At 50.8% G+C, this 27,091-nt stretch overlaps 1 protein-coding gene across 1 annotated transcript; it reads right to left on the bottom strand.

Annotated features, from left to right (window-relative positions):
- Positions 1–25,637, bottom strand: RHCG (Rh family C glycoprotein; the record flags this gene model as incomplete). Its single annotated transcript, XM_082618174.1, has 11 exons — positions 1–275; positions 1,102–1,194; positions 4,480–4,553; positions 4,752–4,876; positions 5,205–5,341; positions 5,540–5,677; positions 7,130–7,296; positions 8,271–8,418; positions 12,382–12,532; positions 15,524–15,710; positions 25,451–25,637. The coding sequence occupies 10 exons, from the start codon at positions 25,635–25,637 to the stop codon at positions 1,126–1,128; spliced, it is 1,383 nt and encodes a 460-aa protein (XP_082474300.1). The 3' UTR covers positions 1–275; positions 1,102–1,125.
- Positions 25,638–27,091: the final 1,454 nt, after the last annotated feature.

Raw genomic sequence — 27,091 nt, 5'->3', positions numbered from 1 at the left:
TCTCCAGCCCCCAGCCCCACTCCTGCCTGCTCTTCTCAGGATGTGGCCACCAAGACCCCTGGTGGCAGGCTTCCTGCAGCCAGAACCTGGCTTGGATGCCCACTTTGTCTATAGCTCCTCCTCCATTCTCAGGCAGGTCCCCTGGGATGAAGGCGGAGGGGGAGATGGAGGCACCCTGGACCAGGCCAGCAGGTGGAGTGCCGCTCGCCTTGCTCTTTTGTTCCCAGCTTGGTCAGCACTGGCTCCTTGGGGAATGCTGGAACCGTCTGTGGAGCCTGCAGGGAGAGAGCCAACAGCAGCGGGCCACTGTCATGTTCTGCAGTAGCCCCTCCGGCACCTTTTCCTTTTCTGAACGAGATGGGCAGCATTAGAAGCAACTGGTGACAGCCTATCTTTTCTCTTTCCTTAAACCCCAGCATCCTCTCCTGCCACATCGCTCAGCCTGTGTCCCAGACACAGCTCTTTCCAAACTCTGGTCTTCTAAGAGGTCAGATAACTACGATAAGAGCAATGATAGTGACCTAGAGACACCCCAGTTCCTCCACTTGCGCTGTGTGGCTTTGAAGATCCTGAACCTCTCTGAGCCTTAATTTCCTCATCTATTAAAAAGAGGGAAGTAACTGCACCTGTCTGTAGAGATCTCTGAAGGGTCAGATGCAAAAGGCATGAGAAAGGGCTTGGTGCATTCCACAGAGGGAGCAAGGAAATGTTAGTTGATGGGAAAAAAATGAAGGAGAGAGAGATAAGGAAGGAAGGAAGGGTCTCGCCTGAGTTGATCTACTGAATAGAGCCAGACCTGTCATCTCCACTTTTATAAATGAGGAAAGTGAGGCTTAGTCTCTGGGGTGAAGAGTTCCTCAAAGTCACTCTTCCAGTCCAGGGTGCTTTCCACAAATTACCGTGTCTGTCCAGTAGGCACATAGTCTGACTCTGAGTGCCTCTCCCACCAACCCCAGCATGCCGCTGTGGGTGGGTGGGTGGGTGGGTAGGGGGGTGTGGGAGCTCACATCCTCATTTCTCGATGCTTTCTTTTTACCCCTTTGCTGGTGGCATCTGATTCCCAGAGTTGGGCCCCCACTGACAAGCCAAGCCCATGCTCACCTGCTTCTCACTTGCCCTGGGAGTTTAAGGTTCTGAGGGCTTGAGAGCGGGGTCCTCAGAACGGAAGCCAATACTCTTCTGGTCCTTGGGCATCTGCAGAGAGAGGAGGCAGCTCCGAGGGCCCTGCCCCAGGCCGGGCAGGTGCACCTGGTGGAACTAGAACAGCCTGGGCAAGTCAGGAGCAGCAAATGGTGTGTGGCGGGCGCCACCTTGTGATCACCGTGCAGTTTGCATGCCGCAAAGCAGGGCAGTCTTTCGCACAGGTATCCGGCTCCTAGTTCACTTAGCCACTGTCCAGGGTGCTAGGGCACTGCAAGGCCAAGGCACAGTCCTTGACCCACTAGAGCAATGGGAAGGCATTCAAGTGAAGTGCACAGTGACGGTATGAGTTGTAAATGCACGCAAGAGACTGATAACCCAGCCTGGGGGGATTCCAATTGTGCTGTACACACTTTTTGAAAGAGGAGTAGTAGCGTGCCAGGTGAGAGGCAGCATGGCAAGCTCCCTGAAGCGTAGGCAGGTCCAAAAGTGAGGTAGGGGGAGATGCAGGGGAAGCCAGAAGTGGATTGGTAGGTGCAGTAGGGGTGGGGCAGATCAGCCCAACCTTGGCCTCAAGGCTCAGATTTGATCCTAAAGACTCCCTCGTCTGTTGTCCTGGGGAATATCTGTCTCACTTCTGTCCTCTAGGAAGCCATCTTATCTCCCAGGTAGACTACCCAGAGGCCAGGGGCCATGGGAATGGCTTAATGGTGGCTTACTTCCATCGACATGGAATTATATTACTTGAAACTGAGCACTGCTGAAGAGTATATAGCACGGAGAAGGTGTGAACTTAGAATAAATTATAAAGATCAAAACAGAACCAAGAGGGAATTCCCTGGTGGTCCAGTGGTTAGGACTTGGAGCTTCCACTACTGCGGCCACCCCAGTTCAATCCCTGGTTGGGAAACTAGGATCCCACAAGCTGTGCCATGGCAAAAAAAAGAAAAGAAAAGAAAAGAAAAGAAAAGAAATAAGAGAGAACTTCTACATATGGGAATTGATAATGTTTTTTAGTTAATTTCATCAGTATTAAATCTGTGTGGTTTCTAATTGTGGTGTCTGAAGTAGTTTAAGTTCTGACTTCAAATATAGAATGAAAATAATTACACTGCTAAAAAAATAAAGTTTATTCAGAATGTAATAACACAAAACACTTCTTATGATAAAGAGATAAAGAAGAAGAGCAGGATACCAAATCAAGTATAATATCATCTCAGCTATGTATGAAAAATCAATGCCGATTTTACAAAAAGGGCTGGAAGGAAATATATCAAGACTATTAATAGTGCTTGAATGAGGGTGATGGGATTTCTTTCATTTTTCTCTATTTCCAGATTTTCTTTAATGAGCTTCTATTCATGTTATAATTTTAAAAGTAATTTAAAGAGAGTGAATTTAAAGGCTTATTAGTTATGTACATAAAATTGGATTACCCTGAAAACTTCTGGTATGATTTTAAAAATACAGAGCCAACTAATCATAAGAGATGCAAATCAAAAGCGCAATGAGCTACCACCTCACACCTGTCAGAATGGCTATCATCAAAAAGTCTACAAATAACAAATGTTGGTGAGGATGTGAGAAAAGGGAACCCTTGGAGACTGTTGGTGGGAATGAAAATTGGTGCAGCCACTATGGAGAACGGTATGGAAGTTCCTCAAAAAACTAAAAATAGAACTGCTGTATGATCCAGCAATTCCACTCCTGGATATATACCTGAAGAAAATGGAAACACTAATTTGAAAAGATATATGCACCCCAATGTGCATAGCAGCATTATTTACAATAGCCAAGATATGGAAGCAACCTAAGTGTTCAACAACAGATAAGCAGATAAAGAAGACGTGGTATATATAGAGAATGGAATATTACTCAGCCATAAAAAAGAATGAAATTCTGCCATTTGTAACAACATAGATGGACCTGGAGGGTGTTATGGTTAGTGAAATAAATCAGAGAAAGACAAATACTGTACGTTATCACTTATATGTGGAATCTAAAAAATAAAATGAACGAATGAATATAACAGAACAGAAACAGACTCACAGATATTGAGAACAAACTAGTGGTTATCGGTGGGGAGAGGGAAGGGAGGAGGGGCCAGATGGGGTAGGGGATTAAGAGGTACAAACCACCATGTGTAAAATAAGCTATAAGGATATAGGATACAGCACAGGGAAATATAGCTATTATTTTATAATAATTTTAAATAGAGTATAATCTATTAGAATATTGGATCACTATGCTGTACACCTGAAACTAATATAATATTGTAATTCAACCATACTTCAGTAATAAAATAATACAAAGCCAAATGAAGGACAATGATGGGCAGACCCTTGTCTCAGGGGCCACAGACACAGGCTAGGTCCTTGCCCTTGTCAGGAGGGGGAAGCGCAGGAGGCAAGAAGGGCCCTCTGTGTCATCCTCCATCACCTAATGCAGGTAAATACCTCTAATAATGATTCGTGGGGAGGAAGGCCATCCTGAAGTCACAGAAAGCCCAAACTGTGGCATGTTTTTAAAGAAACTGAGTTCTGTGACATTCTACTACTTTTAGCTTCTAGAACAATGTTTCTCAAGTTGGATTTTTGTACTGACACTTCTCTGGATGCTGGGAGAAGTGTTAGTATAAGACCACCTGGGAGCTTGTTCCCATGCAGAGTCCCAGGCCCTACTGAAATGGAATTTCTGGGCTAGCCTCTGGGAACCTGAGTTTTTACAAGGTCTCCAGGTGGTTCTTATGGATACAGAAGCTAAGCACTGCACTGTGATTCTGAACACAGGCTGTATATTAGATTCACTTGGGAGGTTTTAAGTACTAAAAAATGTTAATGCCCAGGCCCTTCACAAGACCAATTAACTCCAAGTCTCTGGAGGCTGAGACCTGAGCTTGGAAAGCTTTTAAAGCTCTCCAGGTGATTCCAATGTGCATGTAAGGACCCAAACCCACTGGTCTTGGGCAGTGGTTCACAGATGAGTTTTTCTTCAGAATCACGTGGAGGGCTTGTAAACAGTGCTGGGCCCCACCTCTTGAGTTGTGAAATCAGGAGCTCTGGGTGGGACTTGAGAATTTATATTTCTCACGAGTTCCCAGGTGGTGCTTCTGCTCTGGGGAGCACAGGGGACTATGCTTTGGGAATTACTCTAGAATGCTCTAGAATGAAGCCTTCAACCCCCAGGAGACACAGCCTCCTGGATAAAGGAGCAGGATGACACAGGCTCTGTCCCCCAACCCTCAGCTTCCTGCACCCCAGGCCCCAGCCCAGCTGATGTGGTCCAGGGAGAGGGGAATGCAGCCACCCTTGTGTGGGGCGACAAGTCAGTAAAACTCACCTCCCAGTAGATTGCATCCTCAAAGCAGTTCTCATCAGCGGCTTGTCCCCAGAATGGCAATTTCAAAATGACCCCTAAAGGAAGTTGGAGGTCAGGGATAACTTCTTCTCTACCTACCCAGCCCTTTCCCTTGACTGGAAAACTCCCCTCAGTCTTAGCGCTGTAAGTGCAGAGACAAAGGGTTTCTGGGAGCCCCAGCTGACCTCTGGCACACACTCTTAGGTCCCCCAACCACAGGCCCCACCTTCTCTGGCCCAGCCAGTCCCACTCACCTACGATGATGCCACCCACCAGGGCCATGGCCAGTGACACAAAGAGACCAGCAGCCTGGAACTTGCCCTGTGTGCTTGCGTTCCAGCTCAGCGTGGAACTTCCAAAGCCAAAGGCAAAGGCAAGCCTGGGGTGGAAACAGGGGGCAGGTCAGGGCCCCACAGAGAGGCCAAGTCACCGCCTGCTGCCACCCCACACACAAGTGGACACCAAGGCTCAATAACCCCTGGGCCTCCGCCTTCCCGTCTGCAAAATGGGGGCACTGGAAAGATCAGATGGTCTCTAAGATTCTTATGGAAGGACAGAGGTTGAGGAGAGAAGGCCCATGAAATACTGGTCCAGACTGGGCAAGAAGGGGGATAGAGACACAGTCTTGGACCCGAAAGGAACAGTAGGAAGGAGGAATGGAGAAGGAAGGAGGGAGCTCAACCTCCCTCTACCTCCTCCATTCTTACCCTTCCTGCCCATACAGCTCAGTGTTGGCGGAGGCTGCCGTCACAGCACCCACAATGCCACCTATGATACCGGGAATGCCATGCAGGTTGTGAATGCCACACGTGTCCTGGATCCGCAGCCGGGACTCCAGGAATGGCTGGAAAGGGGAGATAGGTGCTGCTCAGGCAGGGGGCTGTGGCACAATGTGGGGAGGCCAGGATTCTGGAGGCTCCAAATACAGAGAGACCCCGGATTCCCCAGCCCCCCACCCCCTCCCTAGGGACCGCCCCCCACTGTCAGGAACACAGAGACCCCAGCATTCTCCAGCCCCCAGCCCCTGGCCTGGGACCCTCACCGTCAGGTACACAAAACCCAGGGTGGAGATGATGCCGCAGATGAAGCCGACGATGAGGGAGCCGTAAGGCATGAGCATCATCTCGGCGGCGGTGCCCACGGCCACCCCTCCCGCGAGCGTGGCGTTCTGGATGTGCACCTGAGCAGGGCAGGCAGAGTGGGCAGGAACTCAGTCCTCTCCCAGAGTAGTGTCCTGGAGGAGCTGACCCATAGCCCAAGTTGACCTCCTATGCGTGGGTGCCACCTGGGAGCCAGGGATGGCTCAGAGTGCATCTCAGCAAGCCAGGAGACTGCGGAGGGCTCCAGCCCGGGCCCAGGCTTCGGACAGCCACCCCTGCGTTCTCTGCACATGTGCCACCCACACCAGCGCTCTGGGCTTTTTCCGTGTGCACAAATGAGTGTTCTTGTGTCCATGCCAATGAGTTCCATCAGCACATCTGCATGTTCCCTTGTATCTGGCTGCCACACATCCCTGTGTGCCCAGGTTTGCATGTCTGATGTTCTCTACGTGCCCGTGTGCCAACGTCAGGCACCTCTGGGGCCTATTCATTCACACGCACCCATGTCAGACTCTGCGAGCCTACACCAGCACTGGCTGACTCTCTGAGCGCCTACCTGCGCCATGGACTGTGTCGCTGGCTAGCAGGGATGTTGTTTCCTCCCCACAACAAGCCCAGGAGGTAAGTACAGTTATCTTTTGACGTTTGCAGATGAGGAAATTGAGGCACAGGGAGGTTAATGGACTTGCTGAAGACCACACAGCTAGCAAGGGGCAGAAAGGTGTCTTGATCCAGGTCTTCGTGGAGCCAGAGCCCCTGACCTTGACCCTATTCCGTGTCCCTCCCTGCATGTGCCCACATCAGCGTGTCTGATTCTCTTCCCCCTGCTTCCTGAGTCCCCACCTTTCTGTGCAGTGATCGGCCAGTGCATCCAGGGGCTCGAGGCTGTGTCCCAGAATAACGGGCACTCCTGGCAGTGTCTCGACACACATGTGCCCATGTCTAGAAGCTAGGGTCAGAATAGCAAATAGAGAGGTGGTTGTCTTTTTACAGAAAAATCTACCAACACCCATGGGGTTTGGCCCCTCCCACTAATGACAGAAACACATGTCCCAGTGGCGTGATATGAAGGACACTGGGCAACACCACATTCCCACAAACCTCCCAAATGCATCGAAGGGATTCTCCCTTTGAGTGTGTGGGATAGGGCAGGGGAAAGCAGTGCTAGGAAGGCTGAGGATCAGTGTCTGGAGGATCAGAAGTTGGCAGAGGGGAGGTGCTCAGTCCAGAAGAGCTGTCAGCTCCCAGGCTGTGGGGAGGAGCCAGATCATCCAGGGCAGCTGGCATAATAGAACCTCCAAGAATGTGGTTCTGGGCTCTGCCTAAAGCCAGCTATGTCATCTGGACAAATCATTTCTCCCGGAGCCTCCGTTTCTTCATCTGCAAGATGGGTGCGATAAACCTTAGGCTGCCTGCTTCACAGCGTTGTCGGCAGGGCATGGGGATCAGTGCCCACTGGGCACAGGCAGTTGTGGCCGCAGCTTCCCCCCAAGGCTCCCCACTGCTCCCCCCCACCCCGGCCCCCCACTCACCATATCCAGCTTGCCCTTCTTATGCAGGATGCTGGACAGTGCCACCGCAGTGAGCACACAGGCTGCCAAGGAGCAGTAGGTGTTGATGACAGCTCGGTGCTGGGCGTCTCCGTGATTGGACACAGCTGAGTTGAAGCTGGGCCAGTACATCCACAGGAAGAGGGTGCCTGGCCAGACCAGACAGGGCCGGTGGGCCCGGGAGAAGAGGTGTTAGATGGGCCCAACGGAGCTCAGGCAGACATCCTGTCCTTTAGCTACAGAGATGTCAAATGACTCACACGCCCCAGCTATTGCCCACCCCTGCAGCTTTATTCATGCTGGGATCTTCTTAGAAGGCCCTCCCTGCCTTACTTACTACCTAACTCCCACTGAGCCTTCCACTCTGCTCCAGGAAGTCTACCTTGACCCCATAACTGGGCAAAATGCCTCCCACCCGGCTTCCACAGCACCTCGAGGGAGAATCTTTTTCTCCACTGTAGGGAGATTATCTGGTGGCATGGCCATCTCTCTACTACACTGTGAGGCGCTCCTTGGAGGCAGGGCTGGGTTTTTTGGTTTTTTTTTTGTTTTTTTGTTTTTTTTTTCCTTTTGCAGTATGCGGGCCTCTCACTGTTGTGGCCTCTCCCGTTGCGGAGCACAGGCTCCGGATGCGCAGGCCCAGCGGCCGTGGCTCACGGGCCCAGCCGCTCCGCGGCATATGGGATCCTCCCAGACCGGGGCACGAACCCGTATCCCCTGCATCGGCAGGCGGACTCTCAACCACTGCGCCACCAGGGAGGCCCCAGGGCTGGGTTTTAAGAGACCAGAGAGGGTGGCTGATACGTATTCTCTGGAATGAATGGACACAGGGAATAGGAATGTACACCTTGCCTAGCCCAGGGATGGAGTGAACAGTTCCTGGTTACCACTGTGTCTGCCCTGGGACATCCTAGGGAACACACAGGATGACTGACCAACTTCTTCCAGCCCCATGGGGGAAAGGGACAAGTATCTGGGATCCTGGAAGTATCTATAGGCGACCTCTCTCTGCTCTTCCTCCAAAGGGAGCTGGCAGCCACCTCACAGGCCACATGGGGATCAGCTGTGAACATGGCAGCCCTCAGTCATCACGGTGGCCCTCAATCATTATGGAAGCTCTCACCGATCATGGCAAAGAGGTCCGAGTGGTACACGGAACTTGGCCTGTCCTTGCTCTGATATAGGTTGGGTCGGTAGAGGATCCAGGTCACTGTGAGCCCAAAGTAGGCGCCGAATGTGTGGATGGTCATGGAGCCCCCTGCATCCTTCACCTGGGGTACAAGGAGCCTGTAAGACTCTGACACCTCCTCTCTCTCCCTCCTCAGAGCACTCTCCCACCTCCCCCTACCCACAGGCAGAAGTTCAGCTGTCTTTTGACTCCACAGGCTACAGGAGGGAGCCCAGGGCCCCTTATAGACCAATCAACTGGGAAGGGGAGAAAGTGGGGATCCCCTGTACAATTATACTTCCATAAAAAAATAAACAGGGGGATCCATGAACCCAGGCTGTAAGCCTGTCAGCAAAATGTCAGGGCATCCTCACCCAACAGATGAGGTTTATGGCCAGATGGGGAACCCAGGCCTGGAGAGGGACTTGCTCAGTCACACAGCTGGCAGAGGTAAAGCCAAGCTAGGACCCAGGGCAGCACCCTATCTAGTCTGTCACCCACTAGTTTCCAGCTTATCTTAATTCCTGGGACCTCACCGCTGCCCTCTGGGGTCTCCCCTCTCCACATTTCCTCCTATACACCACTCCTGGCCCAACACCACCCCATCCCGACTGCCATTACCTGTCTCCCCTGCATCCTGTCATGATCCTTGCCCTCCAACCTCCCAGCCAACCTCCCACCATCCGCCCCATCCCCTCTCCTCTCCCCAGTCCCCCAGAGTCAGAGGAGGCAGATTTGGTTCCCTCCCCATCTGTCCATTCCTGGGCCTCCTGCCCTACCCGACTCAGCTCACTGCACCTCTGGACATTAAGTCTCAAGTTCCTCCTTTACAAAGTGGGGCAGGTCCTAGTGACTTAGCAGGGCTGTCTTGAGGATGAAACTAGACAACTTGTGTAAAGCACTTGGCAAGCATGTGGCACTCCACAGGGGTGGATGATTGACTGATTTAGTCTTCCTCCCTGCCCCCAACCTCCCCTCTCTTCATCTTCCTCTTCCTCCCCACTCAGGAAATCCCCATCAGAATCACAGACTCGCTTCTTCGCTTTAGATGGGAAACCCAACCTTGTGTCCAAGGTCACAGAGCTAGCTGTTGAATAGTTGACAGAGCTGAGTTTCCTGACTCCCAGCCTGGTGGGTGCCTCTACTAGCTATGTGACCTTGGGGGAGCCCCTTACCCTCTCTGAGTCTCAGTCTTCTCATCTGTAACATGGGGGTAATAATTGTGTCTGTCTCAGAGATGAGAATTAAATGAGATAACCCATGTGAAGCATTCAGAGCAGGGCCCAGGCAAGGGCACGTACTCCTTAACTGTCAGCAGTCATTATTGTGTTTAAACTTGGCTCAAAGAGAGGCCAGAAGACTGTCATGCATTGAAAGAATTTCTGCAGCAGATCAGGGAGGGGTTTTGAGGGCCAAAGGAGCCTTCTCTACCTCTAAATTCACAGCCAAGATACTACTTCTCAGCCAATTTCAGATCTCATCTGTTGACCCCACTGTGTACCCCCTTACCTAGCCTCACTTCTTTCTCTCTACCCACCCCAGCCAGTCTCCAAGGTCTATTTGTGCACCTTCCTTATAACTCTTGTATCATCCACTTTCTTCTCCTTGTACTAACCCAGTCCCAGTCCCATTATCTCTCACCAGGGTGACTAAAACAGCCTCTTAACTGGACCCTTTGCCTCCAACTGTTCTCTTCACCACAGCCAAAGTGACATTTCCATTACATGTGTCTGACCATACCACTCTCCTGCCTGAAACCTTCCATAGCTCCCGACTGCCCTCATGATAAAGTGGAGACTCTTTGGGACTTCCCTGGTGGTCCAGTGGTTAAGACTCTGCGCTTCCAATGCAGGGGACTTGGGTTCGATCCCTGGTCGGGGAACTAAGATCCCACATGCTGCATGGTGCAGGCAAAAACAAACAAACAAAAAAATAAAGTTGAGACTCTTTAACACAGCCTCTGAAAGTCTGAAGATCCATGTTCCTCTCCCTACCCCGTTTCCTTTGCCTCAAATGCCCTTGCTCATTCCTTTGCCTGGTTACCTCCTACTTGACTTCTCGCTTTGATATCTCTTCCTCCAGGAAGCCTCCCTGACCTGCCAGGTGCTGGTTCAGGCCTTCCTCCCCTCCCTCCAGGCCACCTAGCCCAGGAGCTCAATCCTTGTCTCACTGCATGGTCACTGTCTATTTGCTTCCTGGCCCCCTCACTAGACTGTGAGCTCCTTGGGATCGAAACAAGAGTCCTGCTCACCTCTGTATCTCAGTGCCTGGAGCATTGCCTGACATGCAGTTAGACTCCAAAATTCATTCCCTTGACAAATATTTCTTGAGAACTTATTAGGCATTGGGCCAGGTGCCAGGAATAGAGATGGTCCAGATAAGATAAGGTTTCCCATGCTTATCAGATAAGGATACATGCTATGAAGAAAATAAATTAAGGCAATGAGAGAGAGAGTGACTGGGAAGAGGTAAGGTAGAAGGAAACACTGGGTAGGAGAATCTGGGAGGGCCTCTCTGAATAGGTGAGATTCCAGTTTAGACCACAAAAAAAGGACTGGGGGGGATGAGCATTCCAGGTAAAGGGAACAGCAAGTACAAAGGCCCTGAGGTGGGACCAAGCTTGGTGTGTTTGAAGAGCAGACAGCAGGGTATGGCCAGAGCACAGAAAGATGAGGAGAGAGCAGATGATAAGCTTGGAGAAAAGGCTGGGACCAGAACATGTAGGGCCTTATAACAAGTTTGGATTTTATTTGAAGTGAAATTTTTAAAACCAGGGTTTTAATCCAGGGAATTGTCTTATATGCATTATTAACAGGTCACCATGGCTGCTAGTGGAGATTAGCCTGAGGTGGTGGGTGGGGCAAGGATGAAGCCAGGGAGGGACTTACTTCCCTGGCCATCCAGCGGTTAAAACTCTGCGCCTCCATTGCAGGGGGTGCGGGTTCAATCCCTGGTAGGGGAACTAAGGTCCCACATACCGCCTGGCACGGCCAAAATAAAAAAAAAAAGGATGAAGACAGGGAGATGAGCCAGGAGGAAGGGATATGGTGGCTTGGACTAGTCTGGTGGCTGAAAAAAAATGACAAAATGAATGATTGAATGTAGGGTGACCTGAAAACAAAAACCCTGGCGGTGGGACTTCCTGGTGGTCCAGTGGTTAAGACTCTGTGCTTCCACTGCAGGGGGCACGGGTTCAGTCCCTGGTTGGGGAACTAAAATCCTGAGTGCACAGCCCGGCCAAAAAAAAAAGAAAAGAAAAAGAATGGAAATCATGTGCTCACAATAGTGGAACAAAAAAAGATTAGGGTCCTGGATCCCAGATGATACTGAGGAACCACTATACAAGCCCTGATCTCCCTGCTTCTGAGAAATAAACTTTTGTATTAAAAAAACAAAAAAACCCAAAAAATCCTGGGGGTTTTCAGGCAGAGTCCAAATATAGAGGAGTTGGGGGCTAAGAAATGGATGGGGTCCCTGAATAATCCCTACACCTGCAAATATACCAAAGAGGTGTCTGAGCAAGAGTCAGCAGCCTAAGGTGTCCCTTACCTGGGCCAGTGAATTGGCCAACCTCAGGGGGCATCATTCCTGCCATAGAGGTCCATGTGAGTGGCACCTCTGGATTTGTGCAACCTGTGAAGCTATACATATCCACCTTGGACACTCCCCTGAGAACTTTTCTTACTGATGTGCCCCTTCAATATGCTGTGCCTTTTTCTTGGCAGAGCAATCTGGGAATATGTGTGTGGAAGCGGATGTGCAGGAACATCCCATTCTTTCCATCTGATATACAGGAAAGAGAAAGAAGAGAGAAAATCAACATGTGAGGAACCACTGCTCTGCCTAGCTGGTGGACTGATGTACCAGGTAGACTATCATTCCTGCCCAATAAATGTCATTACTCCAGCTTTACAGATGAGGAAACTGAGATTCAGAAGGTTAAGTGACTTGCCAAGCTTGAATTGAATTCAGCTGGCATGTCTCCCCAGCCCTCTCTTTCTCTGTCCCCCTCCTGCCCCCACCAAGTGTCCCTTCCACCCCCATCCCTGTTCTGACCCCTGCTCACCTCTAGCAGGCTGAGGAGAATGAACTCATTCACTGAGAAGAGGGTCACTTGGAAGAGAGTCATGATGAGGAGTTGGACAGGGCTGACTTTGCCCAGAACTGCCCCAAAGGCAACACAGACAGAGCCCACGCAGAAGTCCGCATTGATGAGGCTGTGGGGAGACAGGTCAGGGGAGGGGCTGAGGCCACAGCAAGAAGTGGCACTCCAAGCCCTGGGGTTGAACCTAGACTTTGGTCACTTGTGGGTTTGGGCTTGCGGTCTAAACTTTCTGAGCCTCAATTTCATCATCTGTGGTAATGGGCACATAGCATCTTAGAGCTACTCTAAGAATTGAAAGAAATAGCATGTGAAGTATCCAGCACAGCAGTGGCACATACTAGATGCCACACCCTTCCTTTGCGGGCCCGTCTCAGGCCCCCACCCCTCCTTGCAGGCAGCTTGCGCTTAAGGCATCCAAGTGGTCTGGCTGCTGTTGTTGAATGTGGCCCATATTTGGGGCCTTGCCCTGCCCTCCATCTTCTACCTGCCTTTCCAGAACCTCTTCTCACCTGCCTCCTCTTCAGGAAGCCTTCCCTGATTCCTCTAACCGGATGTGGTCTCTGCCTCCGAATCCTTATCTCTCACTCTGCACACACCTCTCCTGCTGGCTACCGGGGCCTTGCCTGGGTTTGAGTTATCATGACCTCCTCCTCACCTTACTTGGGAGAGAGGATATGTGTCCAGGGAAGAGAGAGGGGCCTTCCTGCAGGCAGTAGGGAGCCGGAGGCTGGGTGGAGGGAGGGGGCAGAAAGGCCAACAGAGAGAATGGAGGCAGAGGGGCACATAGGCGCTCCTTAAGTGTGGACCCTGAAAGCCCAGCCAGCCAGCAGAGGCGGACATCATGTGGTCAGAGGAGTCCCTGTTTCCATCCGTGTGTCCGCTTTGCCTAACCCAGGCCTCTGTGGGCCCTGCCAGCAGCAATGCTGTCCTGGATTACAAGGCAGACTCTCAGCGTGGCTCTCTGAGTCATGAGCATTGTTAATTGGGGTTCGTGTAAGGACAGCAGGGGCTACTACTTCCTTAAGGCAGTCATATCCAGGGGAGTGCCCCTCCCCCACGTTCAGGTGTATTTGTTTGTGTGTGTGTGTGTGTGAATCAGGAGGTGAGAAGTAAGAAACCAGCTGATTGTAGGGTCAGTGCATGGAGTGGGGGCAGGGCACTGTTCCCTCAGGGTCCCTCCCCAGACAAAGGATGTTCACTGGAATGTATGTTTCACTATGAGCCTTGTTCACTGCTGAGTCCCCAGGGCCTGGCTGCATGAACGATGACAGTTGCTAAGTGCTAGGCACCTAAATGCCTGCTCAGTACTGCTCAGGCCCTCCTGTACCACACCCGAACCAATGATGGGAAATGGAGGCTTAGAGAGGCCGAGTTATTTGCTCCAATTCCCATAACTGCAGTCAGAAGACCATCTGACAGAGGTGACCACTAGGAAGGAGTGAGAGGGAGAGTACCAAAGCCCACACCTGGGCCATCAGCTCCCGGGAGATGGAGATCTGGATTTCACCTCTCAGGCAGGGCCTGCAGAGGGGAACTACCCTGGAGTGACAGGTAGGATCTGGAAGACTCTGCAGCAGGGACAGGACAGAAACCAGGAGAAGGGTCCACAGGTCAGGTCTGGGGGCAACATGCTCATCTCAGCCCTGGGCACCAGAGATCAGCTCTGGCTCAGTTGGTGAAAATCATTTCCCTGAAAACCAATTTGCCAAAACTCAAGTTGTCAAGTGATTAACTTGTTAAATAACTGGTTCAAAAAACTTAACTCACAAAAGTTTAAATAATTCCCTTTGAACATTTTAAAAAGCTGTATAATTTTGTTTTGCATTTAGCCATAGCTATTTTGCTGTGGTGGCCAATTAAATATATTACAGATACTTTTATGCTTTGGGTCGATGGCTTTGGGAATGAGAATTTCTTGTGTATCTTAAACAGTAGAGTGATATGCATGTCACGGATTTTATATACAAAAAGACTGACTTCTTGGTTCTGAAACATTTCCTATCTAGTCGACTATTTTTCCTGTTTTTCTTAATTCATGGAGTCACTAACTGGCTTAAGTGAATTAATATTTTGCAAATATTTGGCATATGTTTAAAATTTCAGGCACCTGGCTTATGATACCTGGTTGGTGCCCTATATGTGATAGCAGGGATTTGCACTTTAAACGTGGTTTATACCAATTTGCCTCTAAACCCTTTCTGTGGACTTGGTTTCTGATTTTGTCCCATGCAACACAAATTGCTATAGGTTTCATAAGTTGCCATGGCCTAGAGAGTTTGATAAATGAGTCATTCAGTGAGGTGACTGCTTGGCAACTTGGTTTTTGGCAAGTTGGCAAATTTATTGTATAACCTGGTGGTGGTGTTGTGGGGAGGGACACACTGAGGCTCCTAGGAGGTCTCCTCAGATGGGGGGGGGCGGTGCTGAGTTACCTGATGTGGGGGTGGTGGTATTCACCAGACCAAGAGATTATCACAGAGAAAAGTGATGAGGATAGAGGTGAGAAGAGATGGGGATAAGGTGCCCCCTGGAGGCTGAGGCAGGGAGGGGCTTCAGTCCTAGGTCTCCACACCTGCCTTACAGATCTTTCCTATGCCTATTCCGTGGGTGGGGATACGGGCAAGTCAGGGAGAGGGCAAGGCAGGGAGAAGCACTCCATTCCATCCACAATGAACCTTAGGAGGCTGGTTCAGGCAGCCCCACACTCCTTCCCCTCCTCTGCCACCCGCAACACCGCCCCCTCCATGGGTTCCATCGGCTGAGGTCTCTCAGGGCAATTTTGATGTTTGATGTGTCAAAGGGGAGGGTCTGGCTCTGGCCCCTGGAGAGAAGAAGCCTGGCCTTGTGTCCCTGCAGCCTGCGTCTTAGGAGGAGGGAAAGCCTCCAACAGCACTTGGACACCATTAGAACTCCCACCTTGGGGACTCGTTGATCAGGAGGTGAGTGAGAGAGTGTGTGTGGTGTATGTCGCAGGCCCCCGGGTACCCTGGTTGGACGATGAGGACCCAGCTCACAGTCCCAAGCCCCGGGCTCCGCCCCTGGACCCTCCCCTCACCCGGGGCCCCGCCCACTGTGCCCGCCCCACCGCCGGCGCCGCGCTTACTTCTCCACGCCCAAGAGAATGTAGCGTCCGTCAAAGGAGTGGAACCAGCCCTGCATGAGCAGCGCCCACTGGATGCCGAAGGCCGCCAGCAGGAAGTTGAAGCCCACGGCGCTGTAGCCGTAGCGCTGCAGGAAGGTCATGAGGAAGCCGAAGCCCACGAAGATCATCACGTGCACGTCCTGGAAGCCTGCGGGGAAAGCGCAGCCGAGGGTCTTGGCGGCCTGGCGAAGACCCGCCATAGCCCTGGGTCTGGGCCGGCTCCGCCCGACACAGAGCCTGTGTCTTCCCTGCCACTGGCCGGGCCGGGCCGCCCCCGAAGCCAGTCCCGCCATGCCCGCATCTGGATCCTGAGGCTAGGCGCAGTAATGAATGGCTCTACTGCAAGTAGAGGAGCCACTACTACCCCCATCAAGTCATAAGATACAAACTACTATGTATAAAACAGATAAACAAGGTCCTACTGTATAGCAAAGGGAACTATATTCAATAGCCTGTAATAAACCGTAAAGGAAAGAATATGAAAAAGAATGGACTTCCCTGGTGGTGCAGTGGTTAAGAATCCGCCTGCCAATGCCGGGGACATGGGTTCAGTCCCTGATCCAGGAAGATCCCACGTGCTTGTGGCAACTAAGCCTGTGAGCCACAAGTACTGAGCCTGTACGCCATGACTATTGAGCCCACGTGGTGCAACTATTGAAGCCCACGTGCCTAGAGCCCGTGCTCTGCACCACCACAATGAGAAGCCCAAGCACCGCAACGAAGAGTAGCCCCTGCTCTACACAACTAGAGAAAGGCTGAGCGCAGCAACGAAGACCCAACGCAGCCATAAATAAATACATTAATTTAAAAAAAAGAAAAAATATATTTATATATACGTATAACTGAACCACCTTGCTGTACACCAGAAACTAACCTAACATTGTAAATCGACTATACTTCAATTTACAAAAAAAGACCTTCTGGAGTGGACTGGTCTAGGGGAACGGAGGTGGGCCCGCCTACTTTAGACCACTTAGACCACTGGGTTTTAAGGCCAAGAAATGCCTGAACCCCCCCTCGGGAGATGACAGCTCCCCCTCACCACTCTCACCAAGGGTGGGCGCGGGCAGCTAGGCATTTGAAACTGGGGCCAGGCTGTGGATTACACCCAGGGTCTAGGGCCTAGCCCCCTCAGCTCCATTCTTTTACTATGGAGAAGTTTGTCTTATCTAGCCTAGGAGTCCCTTGACTGGCCATGCACATGGGTTGATCACTCCAAGCAACATCGCCACATCCCACCCCCACTCCCAGCGAGCACACCTTCCAGCATCACTGAGACCTGAATTAGATGTCTCTGGAAAGTCACTTAACATACTTGGTTCTCAGCACCTTCTGCAATGCTTACTCACAGATGTTGCAGAGATTAAATGCAGACATGTATGTAAAGCACCTAGCACAGTGACTATCCCATAATAGATGCTCCAAATGGGCATGTCATTATTTATTGCTACTTGATTATCATTTATTGTTACTTAGGTATAGTCTAATTCTCAGTTCTGACCCAACCCTTCTACCAATTCACAGTGTGGCCTCGACAAGCTACTTCCAGGACTTCCCTGGCGGTCCAGTGGTTAAGACTTTGCGTTTCCACTGCAAGGGGCATGGGTTCGATCCCTGGTCAGGGAACTAAGATCCCTCATGGTGCGGCAAAAAAGAAAGAAAGGAAGGAAGGAAGGAAGAAAGGAAGGGAGAAAGAAAGAAAGGAAGGGAGAAAGAAAGAAAAGACAAGCCACTTCCCCTCTCAGAGCCTCAGTTTTCTCAATGATAAAACTAAAGGGATGGATTAGAATGATCTCAAGTGTCCTCCTAGGGCTAACATTGCATGGTTCTAGATTCCCAGAAAACAACAGAAGGCAAAGAGCTTTGAGAAGCAAAGACGGCTACAAAAGTATAAGGCACTCAAAGGAACTACCACAGGTGCCACAGGACACAGGGGCCAGATGGAAGGGCTCTCATTGGCCAATTCTGGGACAATTTGAGCACCAAAATAATTAGGTTACCATAACAAATTAAAACCATAAAAAAAATAGGAACTCAGAACAGGTAAATAAATAAATGAGATAGCAGGGAGGGCTCTTGCTTACAACAGAATGCTGACAGCCTGACAGTTAAATGTGGAATGAGTGCTGAAGTTGGAAAATCATAATTTTCACAGCAAAGATTCTATCAGTGGATGCTGAAATCCAGGGACAAATTTTTATGAAGAGCAGGACATTTGCCTTGTCTTAAAAGAGTCTCCCTATAGACTGCTTATGAATTGCAAGGGAGGGAAAAAAGCACCCAGTAATTATACGGCAGAGAAATTGGGCAACATCTTGACTGGGTGATCAAAATGAACACCACCAGTGAGGGACAGATGGACAATGTGCCCCTTCAGGAAGATACTCTGAAAAGGACATATCACCTCTGTGGTGCTCTGGCTGAGAATGCATAATCCCACTCCAACCATGAGGAAACATCAGACAAAAAATGAGCAACATGCTATTAGAAAGGGGTGAGGCTGTATTCTTTAAAAAAATCAATATCGTAAAAGATAAAGAAAGGCTGCCCATTTTGAGCATCTATTATGGGACAGACCCTGTGCTAGGTGCTTTACATGCATAGGAATGGTCCAGATTAAAGAGGCTAAAGAGGGAGAGGGAAGAGTAAGCTGGGACGAAGTGAGAGAGTAGCATTGCCATATATACCCTACCAAATGTAAAATAGATAGCTAGTGGGAAGCAGCGCATGGCACAGGGAGATCAGCTCGGTGTTCTGAGACCACCTAGAGGGCTGGGATAGGAAGGGGGGGAGGGAGGCGCAAGAGGGAGGGGATATGAGGATATATGTATGCATATAGCTGATTCACTTTGTTATACAGCAGCAACTAACACACCATTGTAAAGCAATTATACTCCAATAAAGATGTTAAAAAAAAAAAAAGAGGCTAAAGAGACAGGTCAAATAAATTCAACACCTAACACTAGACTGGATCCCGGACTTGGCTGGGGTGGGGGGTGGGTGCGGGTGCAGGGGAGTGCTACAAAGGTTGTTACTGCGCCAACTGACAAAATTATATAGGGACAGTATACTAAAGTACTGCGCAATGTAAATTTATGAAATTGATTACTGTGGTTATTGAAGAGAATACCTCTATTCTTAGGAAACATTGTGGAGTAATTAAGGCTACAAGACCATGATGTGTACAACTGACTCTCAAGTAGTTCAGGGAAAAAGTAAGTGTGTGTATGTGCTTGTGTTTATATGGGAAAAGAGAGAGAGAGAGAGAGAGAGAGAGAGAGAGAAGAGCAGATAGCTTAATCAGAGTTAAAGAGTATACAGTGTTCTTTGTACTATTTTTGTCTCAGCAACTTTTTGTAAATTTGGAATGATTTCCAAATTAAAACATTTTTTGAAGAAAAGTGAACTGCAGGGCCCACCAGACCTGGCCTACCCGCCTGCCTCCTCATTCTTCCTTTCCTCAGTCCTCCCCTCCCTCCTGTGCCCCGGCGTCACTGGCCCCCCCTTGTGCTCGGTCCCACTCTGGGTCTTTGCCCGTGGTGGTCCCTCCACCTGGGATGCTGCTCCCACAGAATGGACTCCTGACCCCTGAGTTTAAACTTGGTTCTTTCCCTCACAGCACCCTCTTCTTTCTTTTCTAGTTCTTATTACAATTTGTAGTTAGGTTTGTTTGTCTAGCCCACCAGACTATAAAGCTCCAGGAAGGCAAGGCCAAGCCTGTTTTGTTCACTCTGGTCTTCTCCATTGTCTATGAGAGTGCCCAGGTAGATGCCCCATAAATATACAGGAATGAAGGAATGAATGAATGAATGGTTACTGTCATGATCTCAGCAGCACCCAGATATGCCAGCCTAGGGCCCAGGTGGGATTTCACCATCAGGGAAGGCTGCAGGCCTTCTACCGTCCAAAGTCTCCTACCCACTGGGCGAATAGGCCCTGGTGCCCACAGCAGCCTGGCAATGCTTATGCTTGCCAGCCCCCATCTGCCCTCATCTGTCTCCCCTGCAGGCTTCCCTGAGGCCCAGGCCACAGCCATAGACCCTTTGGCTAGCAGCCACCTGGACGAGGCTGAGAGAGGAGGCCCTGGCACATTGCTGGGTAAGGGTGGAGGGCATAGCAGATGATGCAAGAGAGCTGTGGGTGTCGCCCCAGTATGGTGCTCTGAGCTTTGCACTTCTGCGCAGACCTACACACACAAACAGCAGCTCAGCTTAGGTTCACAATGTGTGCAGCTGATTTCATGTATGATCATGTTTCATGGTTTTTCACGTTTCTAACTGTTGTGGAGGAAGCTGAGCTAATGTATGTGAAGCACCATACACGGTGTTACGGTTATTCTTGGGAAGAACTGATGGGTGACAGACTGGAGAGAGAGGGAGAAGACACATTCAGACCACAATTACAAAAGCAGGGAGGGGACATGGCAGGAGGGCAGAGCTGTGGGTAAACACAGGGAAGGAGGAGGAGGTTGCCGGGGTGGGAGGGAGGTGCTGGGACTAGTGCTGGTTGTGGGAGTCTGAGATGACCCCGGGGGTGGCGGGTGGCGGGTGGCGGTGAGTGTCGGGCAGGGTAGTGTGGGAGGAATGGATCCTGGCCTCGGGGCTTGGAGCTGGGGTCTGAGATCAGGCAGACCTGGAGACAGAGCTGGCAGCTGGAATGTGGGAATGGTGAGTGGGAGCCAGAAGCCGAGGATCTGCTAGCTTGCCTTGAAGCTAGCAGACCAGACAGGGAAGCTGCTGGCAAGGAGGTGGGGGGAACCCCTGGAGAAAGGTAGCATCACAGAAGGTGGGGGCCATTCAAGGAGTGGGGTGTCAGCTGTTTGGTGGCAGAGGAAGCATGCGGGCAGGGGCAGGGCTGAAGAGCACTGGAGGCGGCCTTCCTGGCGGGTGATGTGCAGTTTCAGGGCTGCCTTCCTTCTCCCTGTGGAGCAGAAGAGAGGCCTCAGCTTCCCAGGGCTTCTCCCTAACTGTCCCCACCTGGCCAGTTCTCTGTCCTTCTCTATGACTCCCTGGCTGTCCTGACCTCTGTCTCTGACCCTCTCTGCAGGTGTCTCTTTCTCCTCCCCCCACCTCAGGCACACAGATGCCAGCTTCTCTCTCCTTGGGCACCTTCCCTATTCATTCTCTTGCTCATCTCTCTTTATTTCCCAAAGTCCTCATTAGAAGTACCACTTTATTAACTTATATTCCATAAAGTTTGGTGCTACTGAAAATGCTTTTAATAATAATGGTCTGGGGACTTCCCAGGAGGTCCAGTGGTTAAGATTTTGCCTTCCAATGCAGGGGGTGTGGGTTCGATCCCTGGTTGGGGAGCTAAGATCCCACATGCCTTGTGGGTAAAAAACAAAAACATAAAATGGAAGCAATATTGTAACAATTTCAATAAAGACTTTAAAAATGGTCCACATCAAAAAAAATCTTAAAAAAAATAATAATAGTGTGAAGGTCTGGAGTGCATGAACTTCAGCAGGGACATACCTCTGATCTGCAGTTTCTTTTTCTGTAAAATGGGGGATAGTAACAGAGCTCAGAGGTGTGTGGTGCACATTTAATTGGTCATCCAACCAAAGCCCTGGGCATAGGCGTGGCCCTCTAGTCGTTGTGCAATCATATTAGCTACTGTAATACTTCCCTTTTTCTCTTTCAAGACTGACTAGGTGCTTTGCACTGGGTTGGCGACTTGCTGGAGGACAGTGTAAGTTGTTAAGACACCTCCCCTCTTCCCCTTCCTTCCCCAGCCTGGAACGACTCAAGCAGCCCAGCCCAGAACCTGCTATCCACTGGGAGGTCCCTGATAGGGCGAGCCTGGCACCTGGCGTCCAGCTCTGAGAGCTGCCACAAGGGGGCACCAGTACACAGCTGTTCTGCACCCACTTCCTTGTTCACTCTTCCCTCCCAGGATGGGTCCCTAATGAAGCTGGCCTGAAGCTGGCCAAGTCTCAAAAATCTCTGAAGCCTGAGGACAAAGCTTCCCACGCTGACGGGCTATGGCAGCTCTCCCTCCTCTGCTGCCTCAGCACAGCAGGAGTGGTGCCCTGCAGCAGCCTGGATACCAGCCCTTCCCAGGCTCTATAGGCCAGCCCAGCCTAACCTGTTGCCTTTGGAAGCCTACCAGCCAGCCCCTCAATTCCCCAAGGCTCTGTGCCCACCTCTCCCACGCCTCAGAACCGACCACAGAACCACCCCATCACTGCAAAGTCTCCTGGGGAGGTGGCCAGGGAGTAGCCATGCGGCAGAGACTGGGGGCAGCTGGTTGGCTGTGCAGTGGGAGGGCTTGGCCTCGCCCCTGCCTGTGCCACTGACCAGCTAGGCAAGTCTCTAACCTCCATCACTGGCACCATAAAATAGAAACAAATACACTCCCTGCCTGACAGAGCATGCAAACAGCACTTGTAAGTGGGGAGAGCACAAAGGAATTTAAATGCTATAATAGTTCAAACTAATATTGGAAGAGACATTCCTCGGCCACATCTCTAAAGGGATGCTGAGCCTGCACTTAAACATGTTCAGCAACAGAGCACTCACTCCCTTCTGAGTAAGCTCGACACCAGCATTTACTGTCCTCTGGTTTCATGCCATGAGACGTGCCCTCCCAGCCACCTGCCATCTTCAATCTTCCAGGAGAGCCTGTGCATTAAAGAACATTCCCACTTCACAGATGAGCATATTGAGGCTCAGCATGGTTAAGGAGGTGGCTTACTCCATTTAGTGATGGACCCAGATCTGTTTAATTCCAAAGTCAACCACCAGGTTACACTGCCCTCTGCTTGTGGGAACATTGGTCTTTTATTAAATGGAGTTGAATCTGAGGTTCAGGTTCCCAGGAGCACAGGTCAAGCCTTGTTGCCTCGGTTTCATGAAACAGTCCTTCAGGTTTGAAACTGTGGCATCCTCTACCTTGGGTGATCTCCCTTCTCCCTTAGTTTTCCCAGGAGCCTTCAAGAGCCGAGGCTCTGATGGCTCCTCCTCAGGCCAACCTCCCCCAGACACTGCCTGGAGACCCTCACGCCCCAGAGCACCAGCCCAGGAGGAACTTCGTGTTCAGCAGCCGGTGCCTGCAGCACGGCCTTTGAGGCCACTGCCAGGGCAGGTCCCCAGCTGGTTCTGTGCCTGCCGCCAAGGGGCCCACGCTTGGGGAGTTGTCCTTAGGCACTCCCGGGCCCCAGCCTGAGCCAGCTGGAGCGGTACTCTTCTGGAAACCGAGATGCCCAGTGGACTCCACTAATCCCTTGGGCAGGAATGAGGCCCACACAGGTGCTGACAGCCTGGAACCAAGAATCCTGAAAGTACCACAAGGGCTGCCCTCCCTCCCCACCCCTGGGAATTGCCTTGAGGCCCAGGCTCAATTGAGCAATCCAGGCACAGGGTCCCACCTGGGCTCCAACTCCTAACCATGGCCACTGGCCACTGGGAGCAAGTGGGGCAGGAAGAGAGGGGAAAGGTGAGACTAGGGGGAGGGGGGCAGTCCAGCAGGGTGGGCTCAGGTCCCCGGAGCTCCTAATCTGGCTCACTAGTTTCCTAGTTGAGTGACTTTTGCAAGATACTTCCCCTCTCTGGCCTTAGTCTCCTCACCTGTAAAATGGGAGTCATAACATTGCCTTCCTCATGCAGTGGCGGTGATGACTTGTGGAGAGATTGCATGTTCGGTTTGAGTTGCTGCCACTACTTCCTGCCCTTGCCAAGGAATCCTGAGGCTGAGATTCTCTCCCTACACTCCTCTCCTCTCTGTCACTTCCTGCTCAGATGACAAAGAGTGCCCCGGCCCTCACAGAGGCCATGGCAGGAGAAACTCAAGGTCCTCATTGATGGCTGGGACTACCTCATCCCGCTTAGCGACCTCCCTCCCAGTCTTTTCACAAACTTGAGCCGCTCAGCCCACGTCCCTGCATGCTCTTTCCATGGACCCCTTAACTGCCCTGCTTTCCCCTCCTCACCATCCCACTGCTCTCCAGGAAGCTGTCACAGATCTCTTCTGCACAGAGCACTTGACCCCCTCACTGAGGCCTGTGGTGTCGGGGTGTACCTCTCTGACCAGAGTGGCCAGAAGCCCTGGTTTGCTGAGACAATCATGGTTTATGCCTGTGTCCTGGTAAATTACTACTAGCACAAATTTCCTACCTCTTCACTCTCCAAAGTGTCATTTGGTTGACAAATTATACGGCCACCCTATAGATAAGTGATCACTAAGTGAATAAAGGTAGAGCATGCAAGGAAGTGGGTGGGTGTGGAGTGGGGATAGGAGTTGGTGAGATGTGAGGATTGTACCCCCGACTGGCGTGGTTCTGTAGCTCATATTAGAGGGTCTTCAGACCTTCCACTGCACAGACACATGGAGGAGCTATAAACGCCCATGGGAGGCCTTGGCCCTGATGCTTTACCAAGGGGCTGGCTCTGTGGCCAACAGAGAAGCAAGAACTGGAGGGAAGGAGTGAAACAGGCAAAGGAGGGTCTCAAGCTTGCCTGCCTCACCATTTGCTGGGTCAGTCCCCCACCAAGAAGCATAAAAGTGGGCAATGTGAAAGGTGGATTTGGAGTCTAAATTCCAAGGCTACAGCTGTCAAGATCTCTTAAAACATGGCCCTGAGTGGAGCCCAGTAGAGGCTGTGGTGTCACCAACGCTGGGCACCCTCTTCTTTCACCTCCCTTCTTTTAGGCACCATATTTCTGTTAAAGAAGCCTGTGATTTTGCTGGCTTTTTGGGAGGCACTTAATGTGGCTGGCTCCCACAGGGCCTACAGTCTCCTCCACCTCTACTTCTTTTCATGCAGGCTGCCATCCTGAATGTGTGTACTTATTTAACTGGATCTGAGTACAATGGGTAGAATCCCATTACAGAGGGTGTACGAGCCATGCAGGGAAGACCAGTTTGTATAGGTGACTGTTCCAAAACCAACAGTCCATGACTATGTGAGCACCAACAGTTAGAAAGATTGTCTTTGGCTGCTGGTAGATGGTGTGGAAAACTAGAAAGCACAAGGGCATGAAAAGAGTCCTGGGCTGGGAGTCTGGAGGTTGGGCCGACCCGAGTGACCTTGGGCCAGTTCTTCTAACTCCTGAATCCTAAGGCCTCTGTGTTTAGTGCTCTTCTAGTAATTGCTCCATTATGAAGTGAGGATTCCATGCCCAGCACCATGCCAGAACTTTATGTGCAAGGTCTCAACCCACTCCTGGGAGGTAAGATCTATTATTATCCTCACTGGACAGATGAGGAAATTGAGTTTCTGCATTGTTGACATTTGCCTAAGGCCACCCACCTGGTTAATGGCAGAGCCATGATAGAGGTGAGGTCTGGTGATTCCAAGGCCATGCTCTTAACCACAGCACCACAGACGCGAGAGAATTCAGGGGTGCTCTTTCTCCCTCTCCAAGCCAAAAGATGGTAGGTGCCGCGGTCCCCCACACCTCTTCCAGCAGCAGGGCTGGTAGGCCAATGAGCCACCCCTGCAGCCCTCGACATTGGAACTACCCCCTTAACGTGGAGAGCATGGGCACAGTTGGACAAGGGAACCAGAGTCACCCACTGGTTGGTGACCAAGATGAGACTCAGGTCTTTGGAAGACATCAAGAAGGGCTCTCTGACAGGGAGGTTGGAGGTCTCTGGCGGCACCTGGAAGGAGTGAGCTCTCCCCGGTGAGTTTTCAGCGGGTGAAAGGAATTTGTGCACTTCGGGCCTCTTCCCAATCTTGATCTCCAGACATTGGGAAGTCCCCCTGGTGAGGAGCCTAAGAGGGGCGGGGCAGGGGACCTGTGGGCAGTATTTCCTCCTCCGCTCCCGCCTGTCCAATGTTCCTGAGCAGCAGGCTGCGGAGGTGAGGCCAGGCAGGGCCCTCAGCCCGGTGGGGACAGCTCGGATATGCCGCAGCTGGGCCTGCAAGGTGGTGGGACTTACTCGGGTAGCGATAGTAGAATTCGTTGTCCAGGTCGCTGGAAATGTTCCTGGACATCCTCTCCTCGATCCAGTGGGCGTCGGCATCCAGGTCGTAGCGCACGAACACGCCGAAGAGGACCACCAGGGCCACCTGCAGGAGCAGGCAGATGACCGGCAGCCGCCAGCGGAGATTGGTGTTCCAGGCCATGCTGCAGGGGGCGCCTGGCCGGGACGGGCAGCAGGCAGTTTGGACGCTCGGAGGCGGGAGAGGCTTATAAGACTTCGGCAGGGGCGGGGCGGCCGCGTCCGGTTGCGGAACAGTTGAGCCGGGGGCAGTCCGCGCGCTCGCCCAACCGGTGAGGGGACCCGCGGCCCGCGGCTCGCCCTCCGCCCAAGGGCCCCCGCGCTGGGGTGGCGGTGACGGTGGCGGGAGTAGGGACCGAGAGGACAGAGGGCAGGGATTAAGGCGCCCAGCCTCTGTGGATCCCATAGATACCGGGCAGCACTGCCTTTCCTCTTCTGTTCTGGTGAACAGAGAGAAAAAGCTGATCATTTGCCTCCCACCGAGATAAAAACGAAGGCATTCCCGGGCATAAATCATCATCATCATCATCATCATCATCATCATCATCTTCATCTTCTTCATCGTCGTGCCTTACAAAATTCACACAGGGTACATGAAAAACCAGGAAAGTTCAAGAAATTGTCACAGACCAGGGAAGTCTGAAGAGACATGACAAATCAATGTGATGTGGTACCCAGGATTGTATCCTGGAACAGAAAGAGGATGTTAATGGGAAAACTGGAGAAACCCAAATAAAGCCTGAAGTTTAGTTACTAGTGTTGTACCCACGTTGGTTTCTTAGTTGCGACAAGCGTACCCTGGTTATGCAAGTTAGGAGGGACTGGGTGAGGGGTACAGGGGAACTCTCTGTACTATCTTTGCAAATTTCCTGTAAATTAACATTATTCCCAAAGAAAAGGGCATTAAGAAAAAAAAAATATATATATATATATAAAAGATTGTAGGAACAGTTTAAGAGCTTTTCACAAGTTCATTTAACTATGATCAGGAATTATCTATTGGTTACTATAGGTGATCTTGATATGAGTCAAGATAGAATTTAACCTTGGAATTTAAGTTAAATCTTTGCTTAGTCCGTATTTTGTCAAAATAAATTTGATTTTCTAATTTTTCTTTTTTTTAATATTGCTTTCCCTTTATTTTTTTTCACACACACATACACTGTATTCTATTTTTACAAGAGATAAATAAACTGACACCAAGCATTGTAAATGGATGATCACAACAAAAGCAACAATGATTGCAATTACCAAACACGAAACACACTCACACTATGTCATAATATTGACATTCAGTCCAGGAATCCTCCACTGTACGAGCTCCTTTACTTTGCAGTGAAAATTGATTTGTATATTTTTTGCCTCTGAGTCCTTGTGGGATTTTTTTTTTAATTCAAACAGAAAGTCACAAAAATTATAATCATCCTCATCAGTTCACTCAGTCCCATGTAATTAAAAATGTTTTATCTTGATCTTTTGTTAGCACTTTTATGAATTCATCAGTTAAAAAGAAAGAAAGAAAGGAAGGGAGGGAGGGAGGCAGGGGGAGGGAGGAAGGAAGGAAGAAGATTCTTCTGC

The sequence above is a fragment of the Mesoplodon mirus genome (assembly GCF_964341445.2).
Source record: "Mesoplodon mirus genome assembly, chromosome: 4".
NCBI lineage: Eukaryota > Metazoa > Chordata > Mammalia > Artiodactyla > Ziphiidae > Mesoplodon > Mesoplodon mirus.
This window is presented reverse-complemented; position numbering and strand designations above follow the sequence as displayed.